Source organism: Phaseolus vulgaris, chromosome 10 (assembly GCF_051622355.1).
Source record: "Phaseolus vulgaris cultivar YP4 chromosome 10, ASM5162235v1, whole genome shotgun sequence".
Lineage (NCBI taxonomy): Eukaryota > Viridiplantae > Streptophyta > Magnoliopsida > Fabales > Fabaceae > Phaseolus > Phaseolus vulgaris.
In genome coordinates this window covers 14,418,068-14,439,794 of record NC_143507.1, presented here as the reverse complement: position 1 = coordinate 14,439,794, position 21,727 = coordinate 14,418,068, and the positions used below count along the sequence as shown (strand labels likewise).

At 36.1% G+C, this 21,727-nt stretch overlaps 1 protein-coding gene across 1 annotated transcript; it reads right to left on the bottom strand.

The window, feature by feature from the left end:
- Window positions 1-21,061: 21,061 nt before the first annotated feature.
- Window positions 21,062-21,514, bottom strand: LOC150024245 (uncharacterized). Its single transcript, XM_090296075.1, has one exon. It carries the CDS (start codon window positions 21,512-21,514, stop codon window positions 21,062-21,064), a length of 453 nt encoding a protein of 150 aa, XP_090152201.1.
- Window positions 21,515-21,727: the final 213 nt, after the last annotated feature.

Genomic DNA, 21,727 nt, shown 5'->3' with positions numbered 1-21,727 from the left:
TAAAACAGTTTTTCTGTTATGGTCCCAAAACAAACAATCGGTTGTTTCTTCGAGTCAATCGGTTGTTTTGGTTCTTAACAATTCAACCATTTTAAAAACAGTTTTCAATCTTTTTCTCAAAACATCTAAGTATAAATAATCGGTTGTTTCGACAAAACAATCGGTTGTTTTAACTTAGTTTGAAAACATTTTACTTTCACAAAGATTGAGATGCTTATGCTTTAGATTCGATCAAGGGGTGGATTACAATACTCAAACTACCCCAGAACTATACTAAACCAGCACAGCAACACCAAGCACAACCAAGGCTTCAACATCCTTCAAAGGGTTTGGATTCTTCAAAGCTTGAACACCACTTGGTTCAACAATCTCCCCCTATTTGATGAAGACAAATCCTTGATGGTTGTGTTGTACCTGATTGAATATGAAGCAGTTCCTGCAAGATACAGTTTTGAACAAAGCATAGAACTTCTAATATTTGGTTAGCACAGATAAACAGTAATAAACTTTAGAGCTAAATATCAGAAAATATTACTCATCCAAACTGCTTTAACAACTAAAAACAGAAACTTAAACACAACATATATCTCCCCTATTTGTCTTCACAAATAGACAAAGAGAAGAAATAAAATAAGATATTGTTTTTATTACATCAAAATTAAAGCAGCAACAACAGAAAGAAAAAAAAATTAAAAACCAGATATAAGCACCAAAAACAATCGATTGTTTCGATACACCAATCGGTTGTTTTTCCTTCATTCTTCATCATCAGCAAACTGAAGATCAAAGATTTGGTTCTGAACAGCTTCAATCTGTTCATCTAGAGTCATGAATCGTGCATCCGTGTTGTCAAACCTGGTGTCAATCCTCTGGAAATTACTAACACAGAGATCATGAAGACTCCTTTGATTTTCAGCGAAGCTATCAAGCCTATTCATCATTAGTCTTTCAAAAGGAGACATGGTTTGCATCCTTTCTTCTTGATTTCCAGCACCAGCACTTGGTCCAGCATCTTGATAATCTTCAGGTGGATCTTCATGTTGAACATCCATATCAGCAGGTTCATCTTGTTCAAGATCAGCAGCACCACTAGGTGAGGCACCAAGGTCACCATCCTTACTAATCCATTTTCCACCTACTTTGGTAAAACCCATCTTGCTGAGTGATCCATTGTTCAACTCTTGAGTTGACTTGACCAACTCAGAAGTTTCATCTTCAAGGTTCACTTCAAAATAGAGTAGAAATTTAGATACTAAAACAACATATGGATAGTGATAGTCACTTAACCTCATAGCCTTTTGCATGTGCTCTTTGATGATGTGAATCCAATTGATTTTGATCTTCTTCATGATGCAAAAAATATATACCAGATCTTCCTCAGTAAGAACAGAATGATTACTCCCCCTTGGAGTTAGAATCCAAGTCACAATGAGAGCAAGCAATCTTTCATCAAGCTTTAGACCTCCAACCGAGCATGTTCTCACTTGAGCATGTTGATTCTTCAAGCAACTCTTGTAGTATTGGATTTTGTTAAAATCCTCCACTACTCCAAGATTTCCTTTGTTGATTCTAAGGCCAGAGAACTTAAGACCAGCAACAACAGTCCATACTTCATGAGTTATCTCCATTTCTACACCTTTCACATGAGAAACTAGATTGTTTCCCTCAAACTTTAGGTTTGTGTAGAACACCCTCACCAAATCTGGATATATGTTTCCCTTCATCTCTAGGAACTTTCTGAGAGATTGATCCTTGAGCAGCCTTCTCACATTATCAAGCTTTTGACTTTTCAGCCAATCAAAGCATACAACCTTGGGGTTGTTTATCTTTTTTATACTTGTTTCATACCTATACTTTTCAATAAGATCATTGTCTCCAGAAAACCAGCCTTCTAGCCTTCCTCCAGACCTTACAGCCCTGGTTTTGACTCTCTTTGAGGTGGGAGGAGTTGATTCCATGATGGCAGAGAATAAAACAGAGAAGAGCTCTCTTCACAGATTTTTGCAAGAGATGTTGCAATTGGTTGTTCTTGTGGAAGAGATCAGCTGCACCAGATTTTATAGCAGAAAAAGAATCAATTAGCATTCAATTTTATTTAGTGGGTACCTGATTTTCAGAGAGAGAGGACTTGACTCTGCTCTGCACAGAAAACGTCAGAAAAAGCTGAGAATCACATGGTCTTCACATGTGATCTTTGACTAGTCATTAAGGCTATTGAATTTCCAAGATTTTGGAATATTTTCCTTTATGACTGTTGTAACTTCTCTCTGAACATGACCAGCTTTCAACACAGATTCTTTGACCAAGATTATCTCTTTGAATTGATCTACAACGGATAGAAATTCAAAATAGCAATTAAAAAGATTTCTTCACAGTGCTGTCAGACTCAAAACAATCGGTTGTTTCGAAGAAACAATCGATTGTTTTTCTGCAGTAGTTAAAATTGTTTTTGAATTTTAACCATGAGCAGAAAGAGTTCAAAGCAGATGATACTAAGTATATTAAAAAGATTTTTAACCAAGAGAGAGGACTTTTACAACAGAAATTAGGAACAAATAAAGGAAAGTCTTATCCTTATATTAAATCTTCCATGAGCCATGTGCTTTATGATCAAGAAGCCTCTTTTCACTGTTGAGGTCTTTTGCATAACATTGATTAAGCTTCAATGACTGTCTTTTTCTTCAAGAACTTGATCAGATGACTTAGTCCCTCCTTTTTCTTTAGTTTTCCTGCATAAAAAGATTTCAAGCAACAAGATTTGGTCCCCTTACAAATTTGGGTCCTTTTGGCTTTTCTTTGCAGTTAGAAACTTCACATCCCTTAGGAATCCATTTCATAAAACCTCTTGGAACTGAATATTTCCTTATTTTGCAGAACCTAACAAAGTGGCCTTTCTTCATGCAGTAAAAGCATGTAACAACCGGTTGTTTCGTCTTAACAATCGGTTGTTTTTCTGGCTTTCTTGAAAAACTTTTTGAAAACTTATCTTGTTTGTTTTGTGGATTAAAGCCTAAACCAGCCCTTCCAAAAACACAGTTTTGAGATGCCAAGACATTCTCAAAGTTAGATTTTCCTTTCGAAAGCTTATCCACAGTACTTACAAGATAGTGCACTTTCTTTTCAAGGTTTTCACAATTTTCACAAATAAGAGTATCACACTTGCAAGAAGAGTTTTTGAAATGTATTTCTAATTTTTCAAAATCACTTTTTGCTTTTTCCAGATCTTCTTCAAGTGATTTAACTCTCTTTTCAAGCCAACTGTTAAGATCTTTCAATCGGTTGTTTGAAAGAACCAAACTATTAGCTTCATCATGTGTTTCTTGAAAAGCTTCAAGTAATTCATTGTAATTTTGTTCATTTAAGGAAGCACATGAACTTACCTCACTTGAGCTGCAAGATTCATCATCATTTTCATCAACCAAGCAGATGTTTGCTTTCTCATCTTCACTTGATGATGATATCTCATTTTCATCCCAAGCTATGTAGGCCCTTTTTGTCTTGCCTTTCTTTTCCTTATAACTGGGCCTTTTCTCCTTGCTTTTGTTTGGACAATCTGCCTTTATATGACCTTGCTCACCACAACCAAAACAAGTATAGTTATTGGAATTAAAATCATTGGATTTCTTGTTTCCATACCTATCTTTGTTGTTGTCTTTGTTGCGGTTTCTCTTTAGGAATTTGCTGAACTTTCTTGACAGCAAGTTAAGGTTTTCCTCATCACTGGAATCTTGTTTCCCTTTGTGCTTGGATGCTTTTAAGGCTATGCTCCTTGTGTGCTTATCTTCACTCTCTTGAACATTGAGTCTATTCATCTCTAACTCATGTTCCCTAAGCTTTCCAAACAAAGAAGCAACACTTAATGATGTTAGATCTTTAGATTCGGAAATAACAGTTACCTTTGGTTGCCGTGCTCTATCAAGACATTTCAAGATCTTGATGTTCAGCTCTTCTTTATCAAAGGCCTTGTCAAGGCTCATAAGGTGATTGATGATGTGCGTGAATCTTTTCTGCACCTCAGCAATTGTTTCTCCTTTAAGCATTCTAAACATCTCATACTCTTGGATTAAAGCATGCTTTCTAGCTCTCTTCACCTCATTTGTTCCTTCATGAGTGACTTCCAAGGTGTCCCACATTTCTTTTGATGATTTGCATTGCGAGACCCTGAAAAACTCATCAGAATTTAAAGTAGAGGTTATAATATTTTTGGCAATGCAATCGAATTTGGCCTTTTTGCTTTCTGCATCAGTCCATTGAGACCATGACTTCTCAATGACAAATTCATCTTTTTCAAACTTTGGGACAAAAGGACCATTTTCAATTGCATCCCAAATTCCTTTGTCAAGTGATTCCATAAATATTTTCATTCTTACTTTCCAAAATTGGTAGTTCAAACCACAAAACATAGGTGGTCTGTTAATTGAAGCACCTTCCTCAAAAGGTAGTCTATCAGCCATTAAAAAAGGTTTTTAGGATCAACTTGAATAACTTTCAAGAACCAAGCTCTTGATGCCAATTGTTAGAATGGATGGCTTTAAACTAGAGGGGGGGGGGGGGGTGAATTGTTTAAAGAAGATTTTCGCAAACTTTTAGAACAAGAATAAATTTATCTCAGGAAACAATTGATAAGAAATTCAGTTTACCAAAAACAACAAACAAAACAGCAGAACCAGAAAAACAGTTGGTTGTTTCACAGAAACAATCGGTTGTTTATACCAGCAAACAACAAACAAAACTGAAATTAAAGAGTTAAGGATAGAGAGATTGCACACAAATGTTTATACTGGTTCACTCCAAATTCAGAGCTACATCCAGTCTTCTCAGAAACCCTGAGGAAATCCACTAAGCAATCACAACTTGATCACTTACACAACAACCAAGAGAATGACCTTGAACACCTCAAGACACACACTCTTCTTGGCAAACACACCAACACCAAGATTGCTGATCATGATCCCCTCAAGAACACACAGCTAATCTCAACAAACACAGAAACGAAACTTGTTTCACAGAGTACAAGGATTAAACTTGTTATAGAAGATAATCTGAAATCAATACAAGCAGAATCCTATTCCACAATTTTGATCATTCACAAACTTCTTAGCAATCTCAACTCTTTGAAAAACTCAAAAACTTTTTGCAAAAAGTTGTCAAAGATTGATTCTCAAATTTGTTTTTCTGAATTTATTCAAAGATGTAGTTTGTTATTGTACCGGGATGACCGACCGGTCTATTGACCCGGTCAACCCATGCATCAAGACCATACTTTAAGGTACGAGGTCAATCACGTGTCATATGTGGCCGACCGACATAAGGTGCTCAAGTCAAACCGTTGACCTAATTAGCAAAGGTCAACCTACGGTTAGTAAATGACCTAATCCAACCCTAATCGCTAAACAACCCTCTAATCCGACCCAACAGCAAGGGCCCATCCAGGTAATATAAATATCACGCATTCCAAGGAAGAAGGTACGTCATTATCTACAGTATTCTAACCAGCCGAATACGATACCCCACTGACTTGAGCGTTGGAGTGCCATCTGCAGGTACCCCACCAGCCTGAGGAGTCGTCCAGCGAGAAGGACCGAAGAAGGAAGTGAGACACGACCGACCGAGTGACATCCGAAGACAATAGTTCTCCCAGTCCCCAACCTAGTTCGAGAACAATTATCAAATCTTAACTAACTCTTAAATTGCATTAAAAGATTGGTCAAAGCATTTAATGACTGGAGCGTAATCAGTTAAATCATTTAAAGCTCAGTCAAAGATAAAACAGTTTTTCTGTTATGGTCCCAAAACAAACAATCAGTTGTTTCTTCGAGTCAATCGGTTGTTTTGGTTCTTAACAGTTCAACCATTTTAAAAACAGTTTTCAATTTTTTTCTCAAAACATCTAAGTATAAACAATCGGTTGTTTCGACAAAATAATCGGTTGTTTTAACTTTGTTTGAAAACATTTTACTTTCACAAAGATTGAGATGCTTATGCTTTAGATTCAATCAAGGGGTGGATTACAATACTCAAACTACCCCAGAACTATACTAAACCAACACAGCAACACCAAGCACAGCCAAGGCTTCAACATCCTTCAAAGGGTTTGGATTCTTCAAAGCTTGAACACCACTTGGTTCAACAGAGGGTGCTTCAATTAACAGACCACCTCTGCTCTGTGGTTTGAATTATCTATTCTTGAAAGTTAGAATGAAAATCTTTGTTGAATCTCTTGATAAAGGAATTTGGGATGAAATTGAAAATGACCCTTTTATTCCTAAATTTGAAAAAGATGGATCTTCTATTGAAAAACCTTGGTCCCAATGGACTGATGCTGAAAATAAAAAGGCCAAGTTTGATTGTATTGCCAAGAATATCATAACATCTACTTTGAATTCAGATGAATTTTTCAGGATATCACAATGTTCATCGGCCAAGGAGATGTGGGACACTTTGGAAGTCACCCATGAAGGAATAAATGATGTGAAGAGAGCAAGGAAACATACACTAGTGCAGAAACATAAAATAAATGCGGCTATTTCGAATTTATAAATGCGGCTTTATAGCCGCATTTGATCAACACGCACTTGTAAATCAAGAAATATAAATGCGGCTATATAGCCGCATTTATAAATACCATTTACAAGTGCGGTTATTTGCTTTAACCGCACTTGTATATGCCAAATCATTAAAAAAAAATTAAAAATTTTAAAACATCGTCAATCTTGTGTGAAGCCAACGTTGATGAAGAGTCACGGGAGCGCCAACAACGGTGGCGGCAGCAAAAGCGACGGCGGACAGGGAAGCAGCAACGGAGCAAACCAAAAAATCCACAAGAAAACACGAAGACAATGAAAGAGTACTGAGCAATGCGAGAAACCAAACAATGTAAGAAAAACGAATGTCAGCCAACGAAACAGTGCTTCGAGACCACCAATGCAAGGAAAAAAAACATATATAAGAAAAACGAAAAACATTTATGCATATATTTGTGAAGATGAAGAGGAAGAAAGAGAGTTCAAGAAACTTACATTGCTCAAATGGAATGCAGATGTAGTAGAAGGATACTAACTCAGAGTGCGAACGCGAAACGAAGGCAAAGACGAGAAATAAAGTTTGAAATTGTGTGTGGCGCGCTTCAAAATTTAGGGTAAAAAAGGATTTACGAATGCGATTAAAGGTAAAACCGCATTCGTAAATCAAAGAATTTTGATTTACGAATGCGGTTATTCAAATAATCGCATTCATAAATTAAGCGCTTTGATTTACAAGTGCGGTTATACAAATAACCGCATTCGTAAATCAAGTGTTTTGATTTACGAATCGGCTATTCAAATAACCGCATTCGTAAATCAAAATAATTTCAAAAATGCCACCGCGTTTTTTACGAAAGCGGGTAGCGCAAAAGCCGCACTAAATAAAGCGTATCCTTTTGTTCTTTTTGCACTAGTGATACTCTAATACAAGAGTATGAGATGTTTAGAATGCTTAAGGGAGAATCTATTGCTGAAGTGCAAAAGAGGTTCACTCACATCATCAACCATCTAATGAGCCTTGGGAAAACCTTTGATAAAGAAGAACTAAACATCAAGATTCTCAAGTGCCTTGATAGATCTTGGCAACCTAAGGTGACAACAATTTCTGAATCAAAAGATTTGACATCCTTGAAAATGACTTCATTGTTTGGTAAGGTTAGAGAACATGAGTTAGAAATGAATAAACTCAATGTTCAAGAAAGTGAAGACAAGCATGTGAGAAGCATTGCCTTGAAAGCTGCCAAGCACAAAAGCAAACAAGATTCAAGTGATGAAAGTGAAGAAGAAAACCTTAGCTTGCTGTCCAAAAAGTTTAGTAGATTCTTGAAGAGAAATCGCAACAAAGAAGCCAACAAAGAAAGGTATGGCAAAAAGAAAACTAGGGATTTCAATTCTAACAATTATACTTGCTTTGGTTGTGGTGAGCAAGGGCATATAAAAGCTGATTGCCCAAATAAAGAAAATAATGAAAAGAAATCAAGCTACAAGGAGAAGAAGGGAAAATCAAGAAGAGCATATATTGCTTGGGATGAAAATGAAGTTTCCTCATCAAGCTCCTCATCAAGTGAAGATGAAAAAGCAAACATATGCTTAATTGCAAAAGGAGATGATGAGTCAAGCAGCTCAAGCAATGTAAGTTCATGTGCTTCCCTAAGTGCTGAGAATAATAGTAAATTGCTTCAAGCTTTTCAAGAAACTCATGAAGAACCTAACCGATTGGTTCTCTCAAACAACCGGTTGAAAGGGCTAAATAACTGAATTGAAAAGAGGATTAAGACACTTGAAGAAGAGCTGGAAAAATCAAAAATTGATTTTGAAAAGCTTGAAAAACACTGCAAAAACTCTTCTCATGTGTGTGACTCTCTTGTTTGTGAAAATTGTGAAAATCTTGAAAAGAAAGTTCATTATCTTGTTAGAACTGTGGATAAGCTTTCAAAGGGTAAATCCAACTTTGAGAATGTCTTGGCATCTCAAAACTGTGTTTTTGGAAGAGCAGGATTAGGTTTTAATCCATAAAACAAGCAAAATAAATTTTCAAAGAATTTGTCAAAACTGCCAGTAAAACAACCAATTGTTAAGTCGAAAGAACCGGTTGTTTCATGCTTTTATTGCATGAAAAGAGGCTATTCAGTCAGATTCTGTAAAATAAGGAAATATTCTGTTCCCAGAGGTTTTATGAAATGGATTCCCAAAGGTTGTGAGGTTTCAAAATGATAAAAATAAATCAAATGGACCCACTTTTGTAAGGGGACCAAATCTTGTTGCTTGAATTCATTTTAATGCAGGGATACTAGAAGAAACATGAAGCTTTGAGTCATCTGATCAGGTTCTTGGAAGAAAAGGATGAAGACTGGAACTGAATTAAGGGTGTGTACCAATCCAAGCTTTTTCAAAAAGTCAAAAGAAGCATTCTTGATCACAAACAATGACTCATTGAAGGGACTTCATAAAAGGATAAGACACTCCTTGTCTTTGCCTTCGTTTTTAATTAACTGATTCATGCTTATTTTCTTTTTCAAATGAGCAATTACATTTGTTTTGAACCTTTCTCAGTTTATGCTTGAAAATCACAATCTGTCAACATGTTGCAGAAAAACAACCGATTGTTTCCTCGAAACAACCGATTGTTTCTTCTCTAACAGCACTGTGAAGAATTGAATTAATTTCTCTATACATTTTGTTTGTTGCAGATCTCAATAATGAAAGGATCTTGAGTCAATAGAGGAGTCTTGAAAGCCTGATTTGGTTATGGAGGAAGTTACAAGATGTCATAAAGGAATATATTCCATATCTTGAAAATTCAAGAGCCTTTATGTCTAGTCAAAGATCACATGTGTTGACCTTGTGTTTTTCAGCTCTTTTATGACGTTCTTTGTGCAGTGCTTGGACCAGTCTCTTGTCTTGAAGACTGAAACCCACAATCACCAAAGGATCAAAGAAGGTCTCTGATTTGCTATAAAATCTCTTGCAGCTTTTTTCTTTCACAAAAACAACCAATTGAGCCATCTCTTGCAACATCTCTTTCTCTCCTTGTGTGTGTGCCTTTGTCTCTTTTTGTAGTCATGGATTCCACTCCACCTACATCAAAGAGGATCAAAACAAGGGTTGTAAGGTCAGGAGGAAGGTGTAGACATGAAGTATGCTGGTCTTAGAATCAATAAAGGAAACATTGGTGATGTGGAAGATTTCAACAAGATTCAATACTACAAAAGCTGTTTAAAGAATCCACAAGTTCAAGTAAGAACTTGTTCTGTTGGAGGATTGAAGTTAGATGAAAGGGTGTTGGCTCTCATTGTCACTTGGATTCTAACTCCAAAGGGGAACAACCATTCTGTTTTAACAGAAGAAGATCTTGTCTATATCTACTGCATCATGAAGAAAATCAAGATCAACTGGATTCATATCATCAAAGATCATATGCAAAAGTCCATGAGGTTAAATGACTACCATTATCCCTATGTTGTTTTAATCTCTAAATTTCTACTCTATTTTGAAGTGAATCTTGAAGATGAAACCTCTGAGTTGGTAAAATCAACACAAGAAGTGAACAATGGTTCACTAAGCAAAATGGGTTTCACCAAGATAAATGGAAGATGGGTAAGCAAAGATGGTGATCATGGTGGTTCCTCAAGTGCTGCAGCTGGTAATTTTGATGAAGAAAATCAAACTGCTGATATGGATATCCACAATGAAGAATACCCTGCAACTAATTTTGATGCTGGAACAAGTGTTGGACATCAAGGGGATGAGATTCCCTCAATGTCTTCTTTTGAAAGATACATGGTGGATAGACTTGATGGTTTTGCTAAAAATCAAAGAAATCTCCATGATCTTTGTGTGACAAATTTCCAGAACATTGACAACAGATTCCAGAGCATGGACACTCGCTTTCTAACCCTGGATGAACAGATTGAAGTTGTTCAGAACCAGATATATGAGCTGCAATATGGCAAGGATGACTGAAGAAAAACAGCCGGTTGAATGCTCGAAACAACCGATTGTTTTTGCTCTGTAACAGTTTATTGCTATTTCTTTTATATTCTGTTTTATCTGGAACAATTTCAATTTTATCTCTTCCTATAGTCTATTTGTGAAGACAAATAGGGGAAGAATTTTATGCTATAAACTCTGCCAATTCTATCTGTTAAGTGATTGTTATTTTTGTTGTTGTTGCTGATGCTTTATGGTTTGCCTTTTTGGCTGGTTTTATCTGTTGTATTGGTTAAGCAGAACACAAGCTATATGTGCTATTCTAACCTGCTGCCATAGATGTTGTATATTGCTTAAAATTTGTTTTGCAGGAACTGCTTCAGATTCAAACAAGTCCAACACAAGCTACCAAGGATTTGTCTTCATCAAATAGGGGGATATTGTTGAATCAAGAGTGATCAAAGGCTTTGAAGAATCCAAATCTAAGTGTTTGATGCAAGGCTGAAGTTGCTGCTGTGTTTAGGATAAGATCTGGGTAGTTTATCTGTGTAATCCACTCTTTGTTGAATCTAAAGCTAAAGTGTTTTTAAACCTTTGAAGATTAAAGTGTTTTTCAAGCTAAGTGAAAAACAACCTGTTGTTTTTTGTCGAAACAACCGATTGTTTTACTCTTAGGTGTTTTTGAAAAGGTTGAAAACTGTTTTGGTTGGTTGACTTGTTGTCAAACCAAAACAATCGATTGTTTCGTGCTTTCAATCGATTGTTTGTTTGAAAATCCTAACAAAATCTGTTTTGTTAGTTGAGTGTACTTTAAATGATTTTCAACTGAATATGCTCCTGTATCAAATGCTTTGACCAATCTTTGAAAGCTTTAAATAGTTTGTTTATGTTTTTATAACAAACAAGAAAAACAAATTTGAGTTTTTCAGTTGTGAGAAATTGCTTTCAAGTTTTTGAACATTCACTTTTCAGATTTGGTTTTCTCAAGAGAGAGTGGAATAAGATTACATCTGTATTGATTTCAGTTCTATAAACAAGTGTAATTCGTTCTGAATACTTTGTATTTTCTGGTGTTGTAAGCCAAGGAGTGTTGTGTGCTCTTGAGGTTGTCAAGATCAACATTCTTGGTGTGTGTTGTGCCAAAGGAAGTGTGTTTCTTGAGGGGATCAAGGTCACTTCTTTGGTGGTATTTGTGTGTAATCTGTATTTGATTGCTTAGTGGATTGTCCAGTGGATTTTGGGGACTGGATGTAGCTCTTGGTTTAAGAGTGAACTAGTATAAACTGTTTGTGTATCTCTTTCTTCCCTTAAACTCATTTAAATTCAGTTGTTATTGCCTTGCTGGTATAAACAACCGATTGTTTCGCAGAAACAACCGATTGTTTTTCTAGTGCTTTGCTGTTTTGTGCTTTATATCTTGGCTAACTTAATTTCTGATTGAGTTTCATTCAAAGGATTTTGTTCTAGCTTAAAAAGTTTTCGAAAACCCCTTTAAACAATTCACCCCCCCCCCCCCTCTCGTTTAAGGCCATATATTCTAACATACAGTTCAATGTACCCTTGGCCAAGAAAGAGCTTCTAAAAGAGGTCTCTTATTACACCACCCATTTACGTCTTAGAGATTTAAGAGAAAATGGGTGTAGCATGAGTAAAAGACAAGAGGATAATGTAAAAACTGTAGAGTGTAGGGAGAGTGAACCCATCTGTTGTGACGAGTCATCGAAATCTGGTGGTCCATTTTGTTTTTTTAGGCCACATTTTTCAAAAAGGTTCTCTTGCGTCCCCTTTATCCATTTTTGAAAAAAAGCTATTAACCGAGCTCAATGTTCTCGGCCAACTACACCTTATTAGTTGGGCATTTATTCATGCTTTCATCATTTTGTGTTCACAGCTCGACATCTTGCCGTCTTTTGAAGTTTTCCTATATTGTTTTAGGCTAAACACACGAGTAGTAAGTTGTGGGTATCTCTGAACGATGCCCTTGGAAGAGCTTTGTTCATCCTCTTCCAGTCTTCATATAAAAGCTTTTAAGGAAAATTTGTTAAAATTCGAGCTTCAATAAGAGATCCGACCATACTGAACAAATTTCCCCTTTACTGGACCCCTGAGCCTAAATTCTAGAGTGCTCGGTGCCTGGAAGATTTGTCAGCCGAAAGATCAAGGAATCTGCAAGTTACCGACGAGCTTGAAGTTTGTTTTTGACACCTCCTTCTTCTTGACCAAAGAGTGTTATAATGTATGGCTTTAAACTAGAGGGGGGGGGGTGCGAATGGTTTAAAGAGGGTTTTCGGAAACTTTTAAGTCAAGAATGAAATTACTTCGAGAAACACTTGAATCAGAATTCAGTTTGCCAAAAGACAAAGCAAATAAGCACAACACCAGAAAAACAATCGGTTGTTTCGCAGAAAATATAAAACTAAAATTAAAGAGATTAAGGATAGAGAAAATGCACACAGAGATTTATACTGGTTCACTCTAAACCCAGAGCTACATCCAGTCTTCCCATAAACCACTAGGGAATCCACTAAGCAATCAACCCTAGATTACTTACAACACAACCAAAGAAGTGACCTTGATCCCCTCAAGACACACACTTCCTTTGGTCCAGCACAACACCACTAAGAATGCTGATCTTGATCCCCTCAAGAACACACAACACTTCTCAGCAATACACACAAAGTTTCTTTCAAAAGTACAAAGGATTACACTTGTTTCAGAACAAATCTGAAATCAATACAAGATGAAAATCCTATCTCACACTCTTTGATCAATGCAATCTCTAAGCAATTCTCAACTTTTCAAAATCTCAAATCAGTGAAAAACTCAAATCTGTTTTTTTGTATATAAAACAAAGTTGTTTGTTGCATAATCATAACAAACTATTAATTGCATTTAAAGATTGGTCAAACCATTAAAAACTGGAGCATAAACAGTTAGAAAATCATTCAATGCTCAGTCAAAGCACAAAATAGTTTTCTGTTATGGTCCCAAAACAAACAATCGGTTGTTTCCACGAATCAATCGGTTGTTTTGGTTTGACAACAAGTCAACCATCAAAAACAGTTTTCAACCTTTCTAAAAACATTTAAGTTATAAAACAATCGGTTGTTTCGACAAAACAACAGGTTTTTTTTCACTTAGTTTGAAAAAAACTTTTCAATTAAAAGGTTTGAGAATGCTTTGCTTTGGATTCAATCAAGAGTGGAAATATACAATTTATCTACCCCAGATTCTATCTAAAGACAGCTCAGCAACAACAAGCACATCCAGCCTTTCATTAACCTTCAAAGGGTTTGGATTCTTCAAAGCTTAAACACACTTGGTTCAACAAAGAGTACTCATCATTCCCTACCCTTGGCGAAAATAACTTTGCTACCGTTATTAACCATTTACTTGTTACTTTGCAGAGCTAGCTAAGAAGATGAGGGCGACTTCCAGCATGCCCAAGGAATCTTTGAAGCAAAAAAGGAAAGCTCCAGTTATAATTACTCAAGCCCCGACCGAGCAGGACGAGGAGACCACCTCTAGGCTCATCTTCAAAGAAAAAGGAAAACTGCTCCTGCCCCTACTGAGCACTCTCACTCAGATGGTCGAGCCCCACTTCAAGACACCGCTCACTCAGATGGTCATGCTCCACCCCAAGATGTAATTGTCATCCAAGAATGCGGAGCTGAGAGCTCTAAGGGGAAGAGTTTGTGGGATTCAAACTTCGACATCCCAACATATGGCGAAACGACCTTCCTGCCTAGTGAAGACAAAGATAGACTCATGGATCGTGACACCATGAAGCAATTTGGGCAAGCCTTTGCCATGGGTTGCTTGGTTGTTTCCAAGACGAGAGAGCAGAGGTCAGCGGAGGACCAAAAAATCCAAGAGAATGTGGAGCTCCACAAAGAGATAAAACGCCTTAAATATGAGCTCACACATTCAAATGGTTTACATCAAGAGGTTGAACATCTTCGAGCTGAGAAGACTAAAGAGGCAGTAGACCGAGTCCAAGAGGCAACAAGCCTGGCCGAGGAAAGGAACAAACTCTTGGTTGAAGTTGACAAGCTAAAGGGGGAACTAACCCGTAAAGATGAAGACCTTGCCAAGGCCACATAATCCTTAAAGCAAGATGTTGCCCAATCCTACCTTGTAGGATTCGAGGCAACTCTTGAGCAAGGATCATCCCTCCATCCTTCCCTAGATTTCTCAAAACTCGACCCGAGTAAAACCATGGTCGATGGCCAATTATGCCTCTGTTAAATTCTCTTAACATCTTGGCAATTTGAACATTTTTCATATTTATTAGCACTTATGATCTTTCTTTTGTATATTGACTTTGGGATCTTTAAAAATGCATGCCTGGCTACTTAACCCATTCTCTTTATCTTAACACAAATCATATAACAATTTGTTGTTAACTTAAGCGTGAAAGTAACAACTTTCTTACCTTGATAAAAACGTCTACCTTTAAGTAAGCGATGCTTTTATAGTTAGGGAAAACTCTTTCCTCAACTCGATTTCATAAACAACCTCCATATTGGGCGACTCTTGGTATGATTCTGCATAGATTCCACGATGTCTCACCCCGTAGAGTGCCTACTCAGGTAACTGCCTCTTTCTTAGGCTCGACCATTGTCTCCATGCCCATCAAACAACTTATCTTTACAAAGTATCCATAATCGAACGACCTTGTTCATCCTATGCAAAGTCACTTTAGCATGTGCCAAACTACATATCTTAACAAATAAATTCATCTCACAGGGCGCCTATGCTCAGGAAGTCGTACTTACGCCGAGCTAAGTCGTCTTTCCATGTACTTCATCAAATAATTCTTCTTCACATGGTGCCTATACTCGGATGACTCTATTCATTCCGAGCTAGGATGTCTTACCATGTGCGGATGACTCTATTCATAACAAAACAATTCGCAGAGCGCCTATACTAGGGTAGTCGCTCTTATGCCAAGTTAGATCATCTTACCTCACATTGAATCAAACAATTTATCCATAGTAAAATCAATTTGTAGAGTGCCTAAACTTGGGTAGTTGTTGTTATGCCGAGTTAGGTCGTCTTACCTCCCATCGAATCTAACAACTTATTCATAAGAAATCAACTTGCAAAGCACCTATACTCGGGTAGTCGTTGTTATGCCAAGTTAGGTCGTCTTACCTTGCCAAATAATTCATTTATACCAACTTTACGCGTAGGGTACCTACACTCGGGTAGTCGTACTTATGCCGAGCTAGGTCGTCTTACCTGGCATTAAATCAAGTGAACCACTAGGCAAACTAACCTCACAGGGCGCCCATGCACGGGTAGACATACTTATGCCAAGCTAGGTCGTCCTACCACGTGCTACATCAACAATGATCAATCAAAATTGATGCTCCATCTTCTCAGAACAGGTTTATAACTAGATGACCTCGTTAAAAAACCCCTTTAAGGAAAAAAGAGCATCATCTTAAACAACATATTGTTCAAAAGAAAAGCATAAAAAACTAAATATCTTAACTAAAGGAAAATTTGAGATTCGCCACGTTCCACGTTCGTGGGATGGCTCCTTCTTCCAAGGTCTCCAGCTTATACGCCCCATTTCCGAGCACCTTAACTACGCAGAACGGGCCAGTGTATTTTGAAGATAAATTGTTTTCCAACTGGTATGGGTGGGCCTTTCGCATCACCAAGTCGGCAACCTTGAATTGCAGAGGTTTCGTCTTGGTCTTTTGCTTTAACTCTGCCCTTCTCTTTAAAGCCTCTGAGTTAATACATACATGTTTACGCACCTCATCCAACAAATCCAGGTTCACCTTCCTTCCTTCGTTAGATTCCTCAACAACAAAGCTTTGGAACCTAGGAGAATTCTCTTGTATCTCCATGGGTATCATGGCATCTGGCCCATATACCAAACTGAAAGGCGTCTCTTTGGTTGTTAATTATGGAGTGGTGTGACAGGCCCACAAAATTTTGGGAACTTGTTCTGACCAATTTCCCTTGGCTTTCTCTAACCCCCTCAATAGGACTCTATTAGCTTACTCAACCTCTCGAAATCCCAATATGACACACAATGTTTTCCCACAAAAAAATGTTGTACCTTGTGAGCAGTTATTTGTGCAACATGCTCGACTTCAATGCACTTGGTGAAGTAATCAATGGCCACAATGAGATACTTCATCTAACGTATCGCCAAAGGGAAAAGACCTAAAATGTTTATCCCCATGTATGGAAAGGCCACGAGCTATAAATTGACCGTAACTCCTCGGCTGGTGCGTGGCACCAATCAACGTGCTTCTGACATTGTTCATAGTGTTGCGCATATTTCACGCAATCCCCTTTCATGGTCGACCAACAATACCCAACTCGAATGACCTTCAATGAGAGAGATTGCCCTCCTATATGACTACCGCAAATGCCTTCATGGAGCTCGACTATTATGCTGCCACACTAATCTCCACTTACACATGTTAGGATTGCGTGGGTATAACCGTGAAGAAAAAGATTTCCATCTATCAAGGTATACCACCCTGCATTCCTCTTAACAATCTTGGCCTCCATGGGTGATGACTCTTTATGACAAGTGCACCGCGTTGTCAAACGTAATAATTTTCCCTAAGGACGAATATCGATCCCACAAGGAACAAAGAATTATCGAGTACAATAATCGCTAAATATAACAACAAAACAATAAAAAGAGTTTTGAATTGGTTATGTTGGCACTGATCAATAAGAAAACAAACAAAGAACTAGTTTCTTAAATTAGAAAAATAGGGATTAGGTTTCATCTCTCTCACTCTCATGTATTTTGATTAGCATGTTAATATTAAGTTCTTTAATTGAAATTGATGCCCGTAGAAAATTTATTTATATCGATCCCTCGCATATAAAATCCTTAAGAATGTTTCCTAAATATTGATTCCTCGCATATTTATAAAAACAACTTAGAATCACACTCAGATGTTAATGGCAATTAACATTTCAAGTCTATCCTAACACTCAAATATGTTAAGTATTATTGTTCAGGTCTGAACCCTAAAAATACCTCCTGGTTAGAATCAATCAAGAACTGAATATTAATATATAAGATATCACCTCAATACATAAGAGTTTAAGCAGATTACTCCCAATCCCAAAGAGTAGAATTAGCCACACATACTTCTAGCACCTTCCATTCTCCCAATTGGGTTACAATTCACTCTATGATGTTTTCCTCTCAATCTGGTACTCTAGGGTTGAGCCTCTAGCCCCCTATTTATCCTAGTTTTCTAGGGTTAGGTCGCTTCATGTGTCGCGCTAATGGGCTAAGTGATAAAACATAAAAAAAAGGCCCAATCTTTCTTTGCATCTTTTTCCATTATGGGACCTTCCAACTTTCTTTTTTTAGCTCAAATTATTCTCCTTTACTCCAAATCTTCAATCCTCCCTAAAAATCTGTAATTAAAACCAAATTTAGGAATAAAATGTTCTTATTCAAATAAAGCTCATAAAAAATGTAAAAATGTATAAATTCATAAATTAGGGATTATTTAATATGTAAATTAGCAATAAATCTCCATAAGTGCCTATATTTTAATATGAACTATTACTAAAATTAGACACTTATCACTCTCCCCAGCTTAGAATCTTGCTTGTCCTCAAGCAAAGTAAATGAATATATTTGAATTTAAATATCAAACAGCTTAATTCACTAAACAACTTATGATGCTTCCAAATTCAAATACAGAAAAATATAGACATAATCAACTTCCAAGATCAAATCAAAACAAATAAATGACAATTCATCAAGGAATATGTTCTCATATGCTCACAGGTAAGTGTTTCTCTCTATTTTCACTGAATCATAACAAACCATAGTTGCTTTTCATTTCATCTTCAAATTACAAACATATTAGAAACATGAATTTTGAGGTCTTCTCCAGGGTCGTAATGAGGTTGGGCTTCCAAAAAATATTGGTTTTTCTTAGATAACAAAATGCACATCTTAAAGGATAAGAACATACCTACAATTCAACTATAGAAAACATATATGTTATCTAATTACCACTTTCTTTCGATGTCACCTTTTTCCTCATTTTCTTTCTGACTTTTCATGATTTTCATGATGAATTTTTTATTTATTTTTTATTTATTTTCTTTTTTTTTTCAATAATAGGAAAAGATTCTTCCTATTTTTAACTTTTTCAGCTTTCACAATCAGAACCAACCATTCTCTTTTCTCTATGTATTGCATCTATGTTCTCCTTCCTTAAAGATGCTAAACGGTAGGAAAATATATCATTAAAGGTTAAGGTGCATGCACAAAGGGGATATATAAAAAAAATGGAATTTTAATAAGATAAAGGTTGACTATTTGGCTCTGGGTTCCTAATTAACACAAACAAATGTCTCAATCATCTTCATGTTCTTTTATGATGTAACAAAAATAAAAATTAAGCAACCACAACTTTCAATCAGTAAAACTCTAAAAAAGGTTTAAGGTTCACACACTCACTTGATTTAAATGGCCTCATTCCTTTTTGTCTTGTCATTCTCTGTCCTAATCAATCATCCAGTTAAATTTTCATGTATCCTAATGTCAACTACATTTGAATAGGAATTCAATCAAAGTTTCTTTTCTACTTTGAGTTTAATTCATATCACTATTTAATATTTAAACACAAATTCCTTTCTTTCACAATTCAAATTTAATATTGTAGTTCTTTTTTTATTTGAGAAAAATAAAACTAGAAAACAAATTAAATTAAAACTGAAATTTATTCAAAAAAGATAATTAAAAACCTAAAAATAACAAACTAACGAAATAGAAAATTTATTCAAAATACAAAATAAGAAAATAAACTGAAAACTGAAAAATAAAATAAAATAAAATTCAAATAACTGAATAGAAAAGAGAATTAGAAAGATAAAACCATATTTTTGCTCAATCCTCTCTTCTTAAGAAGTCATTCAGCTTTTTGTTAAAATCTTTATCTACAGTCTTGCTTCATTTGCTAGAATTTCCCCCTGAATAATAGAACTTGTCCCAAGGTCAAAATACATAACCTGCAAAATGATTAGGAGACATATAGGATTTTTCTTTTATTATTTTATTTTTTTAAAATTTTAATTTTTAATTTTTTTTTTTGAAAAATAAAATCAACAAAGGTAACAAAACAACATAAAACTAAAATGTGGACTGAGTTGCCTCCCAATAAGTGCTCGTTTAACGTCATCTAGCTTGACGCCTGTTTATTTCAAGGTGGAAATCTCTCTTTAATCCATCCTTCTATACACATTCTTCCCCTGCATTAAAATTTTTAAGACCACCAAAAAGATTAAAAGTTGTCTCCTCATTTTGAGCTCTAAGTTGAAGTTCTCATTTGTCAACATCAACTATAATTCTAGCAGTCTTCATAAAGGGTATGCCAAGTACCAATGGAACCTCTTCATCTTCTTTTATGTCCATGACAATAAAATCCACAGGGAACATGAACTTATCCACCTTCACCATAACATCTTCAACCACACCATATGGATATTTGATGGATCTGTCTGCCAATTATAACCGCATCTTGGTGGGTTGAACCTCCAAATCCCCTATCTTCCTTAGCATTGCCAAAGGAATTAGATTTATACTTGCCCCCAAATCCAATAAGGCATTGTCCACAGATAAAGCACCTATAGACACTGGAAGATTAAAACTTCTTGGGTCCTTGAACTTTTGAGGGAAGATTTTTCGAATAAGGACATTGTATCTATCCTCCAACTCTATATTTCTTTCTTCAATGTAGCTCCTATTCTTTCAAAATCTTTCAAATGTTGAATTTTGCTTTAGATTTCCTGCAAAATAATTTTTAAGGAGCAATTTGTCAAAGAATTTTCTTTCCTTCTCGTTTTTTGAAGGAGGATGAGGATATGATAAATATTTTTCAAGAACACTTCTCTCCTTATTTTTATTTTTTTCTTCCTCACTTCTTTTCTTTTCTCTCTCTAACTCCTCAGTCTCATCATTTTTTCAGTAACTACATTATTGCAATGCTCTTTTGGGTTGGTTTGGTTGTCGACTGAAAACTGGCCACTTTGTATTTCTTCAAATTGTTTGGCCACTTTTCCCATTTGGATCTCTATATTCTTGATTGTTGCCATGCTATTTTCTTCCATTATCACAAGTTTTGTCAGGGCGTCTTCAACTTTACTCATTCTTTCAAGCATGGATGGATCCTCAGCTTCAGGTGAATTGTTCTGATAAAAACAGTGACCATTAGGATGATCACCTCCACAAAAATCACACCTGATTGATTGAATCTGGCTTTGAGATGAATGAAGAGTGCATCTTCTAACAATCCTTCCTGCGGTTAGCTGCTCAATTTGTTGTGTCAGAATTTTATTTTGAGCCAAGAGTGCATCTTCTAACAATCCTTCCTTCTGAATATTTTGTCTATCATGTCAGGCTTGATAATCAGTTGACGCCAATGCAGCAATAATCCTCGTCGTTTGTTCTACATCAAGAGCCATCATTGTGCCGCCAGCTGCAGCATCTAGGAGCATCTTTGTGTCAGATCTGATACTGGTGAGAAATACGCTCAGTTGGCAATATCTTCAAACCCATGATTTGGGCATTTTTTAAGCATCATTTTAAATCATTCCTATGTCTCACATAATGATTCATCTGCTCCTTGTCTGAACACAGAAATTTCAAACTTTGCTTTGATGTAGCGAGAAATTGGAAAAAATCTTTGCATAAATTTTTCCTCTACATTCTCCCAGCTAGTGAGGCTCTGATTTGGAAGTGTCTTGAGCCATTCTTTAGCCTTTCTTGCTAATGACAAAGAAAACAAGCGCATATAAACATTTTCAAGATCACCTGATTCAAAGCTCATTGTTCCCACCAACTCATAGAATGTAGACAAATGTGAACATGGATCCTCGTGATCTATTGCTTTGAATTGATGGGTAATGATGAGAGTGAGAAAAGCGGGTTTTACTTCCAAGGCCTTGGCAGTAGCAAGTATTGCAATACTAGAAAAATGTCTTGACTCTTGATACATGACATAATCTCCAATTGTCCTCTTAGAAAATGGTGGTTGATTTTCTGTCATGTTACTTTCCTGAAAAGTATTTGAAAAGTATTGTTAATGGGAAAAGAAACCGAGTATTTATATTTTATATTTTATTTATATATTTTTTTAAAGATTTTAAAAAAATAAACAGAAATTTAACTAGTTAACTAAAATAACTGCCTAAACTACAAATTAAAACTTAAAAAAAAAAAAGAATAAAACACTAAAATGATGCTAAGAGAAAATATAACA

What these genes read in the sequence shown, in the direction of transcription:
- LOC150024245 (XM_090296075.1), bottom strand. Translation starts at nt 21,514, where the DNA reads ATGACAGAAAATCAACCACCATTTTCTAAGAGGACAATTGGAGATTAT.